Consider the following 9,172-nt stretch of genomic DNA (forward strand, 5'->3'; position numbering starts at 1 on the left):
TCCACCATATTGAATCTTTCATGACGACTCCTACCACTAACCATCTCCCTCTTACTCTTAAAGTCACAAAGAGCTCTGAGTTGCCCATCTTTCCCAAGCAAAGCATATTCAAGTGAGCTAATTAAGCTTAGAGATGAAAGATTTACCCACTTCAATGAAGGAATGGATGGTGATGGTTTTGGGGGAGAGGTCTCCAACAACTTTGGCAAGGTGATTTCCAGCTCCATTCTCTTGGGCTCTTCTTTGACAACTTCCACCTCCTTGCAAGCTTCTTCAATATCAACCTCTTCCTCTTAGTAGCTTTCTTCCAATTTGATCTCTTCTTCATTGTTCACCAAGGACATGAGAGGTTGTGCTTTTTTTTCTTTAATTTCCATGTCAAGTCTAATGGGAGAGGATTCAATTGTAGATAAGAATTCATCAATGATTGAATCCATCTCTTGATCAACCTCTTCAAAGTCTTCAACCATGATATGCATTGGAGGTTGTACACCCTCCTCAACATCAATTTCAAACGTCTTTGAGGGAGGCTCTATAACTTGACTTTCCCATGGAGGTTCAGCATCTCCTAAGTCTTCAACCAATTCTTCTTCTTCGATAATTACAGCTTCCTCCACTTGTTCCAGTACAAAGTCATGCTCCGTACTGTCCATTGGAGTTTCTAGTATCTCCCTCATGCTGCTTTCTTCATTAGATTGCCCACATGAAGCCATGGGGGTTCCTTGAGTGTCCGAACGTCGAAAGGGTAATCGATTTATTGCTTGATTCAATTGGTGGAGGGTGGCATGAAATTTTTTCATTGTTTCCTTGAGTTGCTCCATTGATTCTTGGGGTGATGAATATGAACATGGTGCATAGGGGAGTGATGGTTCTTGGGAGTAATCGGATTGAAATTGGGGGTGGATACGAGTTAGGGTCATATGGAGGTGTTTGGTTGTAGAGGGCTTGTGAGTATGGTGGTTCAAAGGTATGTTGGGGAGGCGGTTCATAAGCATATGGTGGGCCTTGTTGGTAACTACAAGGGGGTCCACCATATCTATCATCTTGGTACGCACCTTGGAATGGTTCTTGACCATAGTAATTTGGTGGAGGTGGTTTGTCATGAAAGGGTCCACCATAACTATTGTCTTGGTATGCATCACAGAATGGTTGTTGGTTATAGCGCACTGGAGGGGGTTGTTGCCAAGAGGGTTGATCAAATCCTTGTGGCTCCTTCCATCTTTGATTCTTCCAACCCTGATGCCTATTTTCATTATAGTTTCCATTCCTTACAACAACATTGGAACCAAACTCAAAGCGACGGGGGTGAGAACTCATAGTAATTAATAAAAATTAAAAACAAAAACAAATAAACAAGCAAAGGAAAATAAAATAAAATAAAATAAATAAAAAAAAGGTTTGAAAAAAATTTGATTTTTAAGATTAGAAAAGATAAGATAAGTTAGGTAAGAGAATATAAGTTTTTAAATTAAAAGATTTTGAAATTTAAATTTTAAAATAGTCAACAATATAGATAAAGATTTGAAAAATATTTAAATTTTGAAAAGGTTTGATTTTTAAAATTTTAAATTTAAATTTGGAATTTTAAATTTTGAATTTTGGATTTTAAATATTGAAATTTGAAATTTGATTTTGAAATAAGATAAGATAATATTTTGAAAAAGATATGATTTTTGAAAAAGATTTGAATTTTGAAATTTAAAACTAAGATAAGATAAAAATTTTAAAATAAAAATCTGAATTTTTTTTTCGAAAAAATCAATTTAAAAGTAAATATTTACAATAACCAATAATAAGGCACACGTTTGCAATTCCCCGGCAACGGCGCCATTTTGACGATCGGATTCTTGCTAGTAAAGAAATTTTATAAAAATAATCGCGTTGGTAGTATAGTTTCTAAACCAACAGAGAATTCTTTCATACAAAAGTTTTGTTTGTCACTAAAGCAAACCCAATAAAATTGATAACCGAAGTATTGAAACCTCGGGTCGTCTCTCAAGGAATTGCAGGGAATTATGATTTATTATTGGTTATGAAAAGGTAGAATTTTGGGTTTTTAAATAAGGAACAAGTAAATTAAATGACGAGAAAAATAAATTAATAATAATAAAATCTCTTGGTAATGTATAAGAACTTGGAATCCTATTCTAGTTATCCTTATCAGGTGTGATGAGAATTAGATTCTGCTCCCACTTTAACTAACCCTTGCTAAACAAAAGAGGGTCACGTGGACTAATTAATTTGATCCTCAAGTCCTAGTCAACTTCTATGGAAAGACTAGAGTTATTGGAGTACAAATTAACCAGCAAAGAATTCCAATTTCAATCAACAGCTGAGTTTGATAACTCAAGTGTTACTAATTAATTAACCAAAGCAAAAAGGGAGAAAATATACTTGAATAAAAATACCTTCAAATGGGAAGCAACAGTAACATAAATAAAAGAAAGAAATCTTAAATCTGGAATACCTTAAATTATATTAAATAAAGAAATCTACTCTAACATGAAGTTCATAAGCCAAATTGAAAAGATAAATAACAATTAAAGTAATAGAATAAATAAAAGTAGAAAATAAATTAAAGGAACATTGAACCTGTGATTGAAAAGAAGTAGCCTAAACATAATAGAAATCCTAAATCCTAATCCTAAGAGAGAGGAGAGAACCTCTCTCTCTAAAATTACATCTAACCCTAAAATTGTGTATTATTAAAGCTTCATTTATGAATGAATGAATTCATCCACTTTATAGCCTCTAATCTGTATTTTCTGGGTCAGAAACAGCCTAGAAATTGCTGGGGCGAAATCTACCACGCTGATTTTCGTCACTGCGACGCATCCACGTGGAGCACGCGTTCGCGTCGCCTATCTGTACGGCCACTATGACAAATTATATATCAAATCGAAGCTCCAGACGTTATCTTTCCAACGCAACTGAAACCGCGTCATTTGGATCTTTGTAGCTCAAGTTATGACTATTTGAGTGCAAAGAGGTCAGGTTGGACAGCTTTGCAGTTCCTTCAATTTCTTGTATTCCTTCCACTTTTGCATATTTTCTTTCCATCATCTGAGTCATTCCTGCCATGTAATCTCTTAAATCACTTAACACACATATCAAGGCATCGAATGGTAATAAGAGAAGATTAATATTAGCAAATATAAGGCCAATGAAGCATGTTTTCAATCATAGCACAAAATGAGGAAGGAGAATGTAAAACATGCATTTTGTATGGATAAGTGTATGAAAGATTGATAAAATCCACTCAATTGAGCATAAGATAAACCATAAAATAGTGGTTTATCAATCTTTCCACCAACAGTTTCCAGTTTCAATGTAACCCAACTCCCTATAGTAACCCCTTACAAAGAAGACGTCAAGCGTGTCTCCTTCAACCCCCGTCAACACCTCTGTATTATCGGGTTCATATACCATATCTCCTTCCACATTCTTTTTAAACAATCCACCATGGTGAAACACAAAAGTCATCGGAGGAACTTCCATCTACAATAACAAAAAAGAAAACATCCTTAGCCCACACAGATTGCCACTAGCTATTCTCAATCATAACATAACAAACCCTAACCCCAAAACAAACATGCAACAAGGAAAAATAACCATCATTAAAATGAAAGACCCATAACTAAATATCATCACAACGGCAGTCAAAGTAATGCATTCTGACACACTCAAAATCTTCAATAATAGTCACACAAACCCTTAGCCTCCTTAAACCCCTACCCGAAATCAGACAAAGACATACAGAACGCCACCCCGTACCTCTAACCGTCACGATTGCTTCTTCCACAATCAATGTTGCTAACAGAGCCAACGACCTCTGTTCTCAGTAGCAACACCTACTCTGCTTTGATCGTCAACCAACAATGACAAACGTGGATGGCGACGTTCGAATGCAATGTGAAAGGGTTAAGGCATGCTTGAGGGAGATGAAACATTTTGGAGCCAAACATGGAGATAGTTGTTATGGAATGGAGTGAGAGTCTGCAACGTTTTGAATCGACTCTGGCCACAAAACGACGCCGAATCATGACTAGCAGGGCATTCAATCAAAACGGCGTCGTTTTCCTTGTCTGCCAGCGTGGAGGTTAACGTCACACGTCAGCAGACGTTAGCCAAGTCATCAAGAGAATTGACGGAAGGATGAACCTGATTCAGTCGTGTATCTTTCAAGGACTCTTTTGATTAACTTTATTTTTTGGGGACTAATATGGAGATCGAAGTATCTTTCAGGGACGAATTTGAGTATTAACTTTTATTTCACACCTTCATCTTTTACTTTCAATTCTATTCTCAAGACGAATTTAGATACTAAACTACCCTCAAATTGTATATAGAATATAAAATTATCATTTAGACATTCTTCCTAATATTTGAAAAACAAAATGAGAACTAGCAAAAATAAACTCTTTCCTTTATAATTATAACAACGAAGAAATAATAATAATAATAATAATAATAATAATAATAATAATAATAATAATAATAATAATAATAATAATAACCGCCGAAAAAACAAAAGAAAACTGGCCTTTAAGAAAAAAAAAATGCTGGATAGAATTGAGCGTCTAGTATCTTTGAAGGCTGGCAAATGTATGTGCTCTGGGTTTTAGATTTGTCTGGATTGTAGTGTAATTATGTGATGATTTGTGAGAAACCTTTATAAAGGGGAAAAAAAATAAAATCAATCCATTCTAAATAATAAATCTTATAGAATAATAATCTTCCCAATCCAAGACAAATCTCTATGCAATAAATCTAAATCAAATACAAATATAATCATAAATATGCCCAATTGAAAATCAATGAGTGTGTTTTACTATAGAGTGTTTTTGAATTATCTTCTAATCAATATCATTCTTGTTACGGATTCAAACTCCGACTATTATGGCCCAACAACGACATGACCCAAAACTCAACTCATCCCTCTCATTTTTATGATCTGCTTTCGCCTTTCTGCTTTTCTGGCCATAATTTCAAATTTGTTACACCATATGGATATTCTAACCGTTTTTTGTTTTTAAAGAAAAACTCATTTTCTTCTTCCAACAGCTTCCTCCATTCACCTTCACTGCCGCCAGAGAACATAATGGTTAAAGGATTTTACAAACGACTTCTTCCCTCGCCTCCTGCGGTTGATTTCGTTTCCAGCAATGGCAAGGTCAATACTTGCTTCAAACCATTCTCTATCACTCTTAATGCCAATTTATTGATGCATGATGTGCTTGTACAATTATCAGCGTATAGGTATATATATATATGTATTATAATTACTATTTAGCTTTATAATTTATATAGCAAATACCTGGTTATAATCATGGTTTCTTTGATACTTTCCTCTCTTGTACTTATTACTTTCTATGTAATTTATCTTACTTTATTTTTCTTTTTTTGAAGGATAGAAACTTTTCCTTGAAGCATTTCAAAATGGAACTATGCAAGGCTTCAATAGTTTGATTTCCTATTTCCAAACACAAAGTGAGCTTACTTATTGTGGTCTCGCTAGTCTATCGATGATCTTGAATGCTCTTGCCATCGACCCTGGAAGGAAATGGAAAGGTTAGTTTGCCTCCATCAATGTAATTATATCTCTTTCTTTTATTCGGCAAACTGAGAGACAGAAATTAGATCTTTTGTATTGTTTGATGTAGAGTGCACTGAATTACGTTTTAATATTCTATTTAGTTTAGAATAAAAATAGAAATTGAAGTTACTAAAATACTCTCGCCGACTGTCCTGCCGTTTCGCAGCTTTGGTTTGTCCCCCTTTTAGGAGAAAAGGGATAGAGTTAGATAATAAAAAATTGAGTTAATACTCAAACTTGAAATTTGATCTCTAAAATAATTTAGTCTTTAAATTTTTAATTGACTCAAATTGTATTCTGAAATTTTGATCCTGTCTCAATTTGGCCCTTTCGACTTTTGTTGTTACCGAAAAGCTGACATGACAATTTTAAATGACACGTGGCATTGTACAGTTAGATGATTTAGATGATGTGGCCAAAATGTTCAAGACATCAATTTAACCCCTCACAATTTGAATATAAAACCTAGCGCAGTCCCAATTCTCTCAAATCGTAGTAGTTTCTCTAATCTTGAAGTATGATGTTGAGTTCAAAGTGGCATCCGATGATAATTCTGATTGATGAATTAGTGCAAAACAGAAATTTTATAAAAAATAATAATATACATAAGAGAATATTAAAAAAAAAATTATAAAAAGAATACTGTCTATTATATTGGATTGGAAGGTTGCCCCTTTAGTCAGAATAGGCCTTACCAAACTCAAACCATCCAATTCACTCAATGGCTTTCTTTCCTTAGAACCTTCAAATGGAACTTCCTCCACCTCAACGTGTTTTCCCTTCTTATAATACGATATCTCAATATCAAGAAAAGTAGTGTTTTCCCTTCTTATAATACGATATCTCAATATCAAGAAAAGTAGCATCAGAATTAGCTTTTCTTTCCATTATCTAAAACAGCAAGTACCACAATGAATATAATTCATCAATAAGCATATACAGAGAGCAAAATTAATGAATATAATTCTCTATACAAATCGTTTTCTTCACCCAGCCACCATGCGAACGAGCTCTGCTAGAACTACCTAAGCCTTGGCTGCTGCTCCCCAACTCTTGGAGAGACTACTACGATTTGGAAGAATTGGGGCTACGTTAGGTTTTATATTCAAATTGTGAGGGGTTAAATTGATGCCTTGGAAATTTTGGCCACATCATCTAACTGCCACGTGTTATTTAAAATTGCCATGTTAGCTTTCCGGTAATGGAAAATGTCGAAAGGGCCAAATTGAGGCACGGATCAAAATTTCAGGGTACAATTTGAGTCAATTGAAAGTTTAAGGGCTAAATTACGTCGGGAGTCAAATTTCAGGGACCATTTTGAATATTAACTCTAAAAAGTTAGATAAAGATATTTTTAAAAATAAATATTATTAAAGTTTTAGTCTATGTGTTTCTATTTTCTGGTAATATTGTAGAAATTAAAATTTTTATATTTTGAAATTAAAATATTAATTATCATTTTTAACTACCAAATACAATACTAAATCCTAGCCCTCAGTTCCACTATCCTTAGTAGCCTAATATCTCTTATTACATTTTAATTTGTATGCAATGATAATGTTTAAAAGCAAAAAAATAAAATAATAGAAAAAGAATCACTAGACAACTAACCATCTATATAATACCTGTCAACTAAATTATATAACTTACTTTACTACTTACTACTTTGAATGCCGCAAACAGAGACATGTTCTGGATGAAAAGTGTTGAACCATTCTATGTCGATGCATCAAAATCGATCTATGTATATATTGTAAACTTCTTAATATCTGCATTTCTGATTTGTACTTAGATTTCAAATGATGAAATCCAATCAATGTTGGTTTTCCACTTCTGCTATTCAATATATTTGCCTTTGGAAAATTTTATTTGTGTAGGACCTTGGAGATGGTTTGATGAATCAATGTTAGATTCTTGTGTACCTTTGGAAAAGGTAAAAGCTAATGGCATCTCATTTGAGAAGCTAGTATCAATAGCTCATTGTGCTGGAGCAAAAGCTGAACCCTTTCGTGCAAGCCATAGCACTATCGATGATTTTCGCAAATACGTCACCAAATGTTCAACTTCTGATGAATGTCATGTAATCGTATCATACTACAGAGCTGCTCTGAAACAAGTATGCTGATGGTTTTTGAAATTGTCCTTCCAAATTTTACATGTTTGTTTGATGATTGAATCTGTTTTGGTAAACAACTAAGACAATGTTGGTGCATATATTTTATTGTAATGAAAAAATTCTTAAATTGGCACTGCAGACTGGAGCTGGGCACTATTCTCCTATCGGAGGCTATCATGTTGGCAAGGACATGGTACTTATTTTGGATGTTGCGCGGTTTAAGTATCCTCCCCATTGGGTTCCACTTGCACTTCTTTGGCAAGGCATGAACTATATTGTTGAATCCACTGGACAAACAAGGGGGTAATTCTTCATTCATATTTATTCTTTAAATTTTATATCTATATAGATGGTTTAATTATTAATTTTTTCCAATTGTTCTCTTTTAGGTTCTTGCTTATATCAAGGCCTCACACCAAACTGGACATGCTTAATTTTCTGGTATTGTTATTTCCTTCATATATCAACCCAAAAGTTGTTGTTTTATCCTATAAAAAATATGGATATAGAATTGTTTGATATTTTTTTGTCGTCATATTCAATGATAATACAATTCAGATACTTTCTTTTATGTGATAATCTTTCATCTTTCAGTTTATATGAAACTACTAATTGTGTTGTTTGGTTTTTTTGGAAACAGGATTCAAATTCTTAACGGATGATGTTTCTCTTCTATTACAATCAGAAGATGTGAAAGAATTCATTATGGTTGTTTTTTAGCCACACCACTTCTATCTAATTTTGAGGAATTCATCAAGTGATTGCAAAGATGAAGAAACAAGACGGCAGGGTTGAAGTATTAGCACAAGGAAAAAGCAGGGCTTGTTATTAAGATTTGGTGGATATTCACGCGATAATATCTTCACATAAAAATAGTATTATGGATTATGAGATGGTTTGATATGTTTCACCAAATATGTTTGACTAACCATTTAAAAGTTCATAATGTTATCTTCGTGTAAAGATGTTATCATAGGAGTATCCACCTTCAGTATTTTCCTTAAGAGGTAAATATTCTCGCGATGACAGCATTGTAGACCATTAGATGATTTAATATGTTTGACTAAATATGTTTGACTAACCATCTAAAGATTCACAATGTCATTTTCATGTGAAAATGTTACCATATAAATATTTATCTTAAGAAGCAGATACTCTCGTGATGATATCTTTACATAAAAATAGTATTATAAATCATTAAATAATTTAATATGTTTGCCAAATATATCTGACTTAAATATTCATACACTTAACTTAAATATTCATACACTTATATCTCATGGAAGAGGTATCAAAATTTAAGTATGGATATAGGATTAGATGGGGCTTTTCAAACATGTGTCTTATTTTGCATATCGTTGACTTTTCTAATATAATTCTTACAAGATGTTAGTCCACAGTGGAATGGATGTTATAGAGTGATAATTTATATATGATAGATACACTTCAATTCTTATAAA

The 9,172-nt window shown here is 33.4% G+C and overlaps 1 protein-coding gene across 1 annotated transcript; it reads left to right on the forward strand.

Moving 5' to 3' along the window:
* Window positions 1-4,838: 4,838 nt before the first annotated feature.
* On the forward strand, window positions 4,839-8,864 carry LOC112751025 (glutathione gamma-glutamylcysteinyltransferase 1). Its single transcript, XM_025800002.3, has 6 exons — window positions 4,839-5,173; window positions 5,415-5,571; window positions 7,474-7,712; window positions 7,852-8,015; window positions 8,102-8,153; window positions 8,353-8,864. The coding sequence occupies exons 1-6, from the start codon at window positions 4,916-4,918 to the stop codon at window positions 8,365-8,367; spliced, it is 885 nt and encodes a 294-aa protein (XP_025655787.1). The 5' UTR covers window positions 4,839-4,915; the 3' UTR covers window positions 8,368-8,864.
* Window positions 8,865-9,172: the final 308 nt, after the last annotated feature.

The sequence above is a fragment of the Arachis hypogaea genome, chromosome 15 (genome assembly GCF_003086295.3).
Source record: "Arachis hypogaea cultivar Tifrunner chromosome 15, arahy.Tifrunner.gnm2.J5K5, whole genome shotgun sequence".
Taxonomy (NCBI): domain Eukaryota; kingdom Viridiplantae; phylum Streptophyta; class Magnoliopsida; order Fabales; family Fabaceae; genus Arachis; species Arachis hypogaea.

What these genes read in the sequence shown, in the direction of transcription:
- LOC112751025 (XM_025800002.3), top strand. Translation starts at nt 4,916, where the DNA reads ATGACCCAAAACTCAACTCATCCCTCTCATTTTTATGATCTGCTTTCG. An exon ending in CCCTGGAAGGAAATGGAAAG is followed by an intron (nt 5,572 to 7,473) that starts GTTAGTTTGCCT and finishes TTATTTGTGTAG; the next exon opens with GACCTTGGAGATGGTTTGAT. An exon ending in ACAGAGCTGCTCTGAAACAA is followed by an intron (nt 7,713 to 7,851) that starts GTATGCTGATGG and finishes TTGGCACTGCAG; the next exon opens with ACTGGAGCTGGGCACTATTC.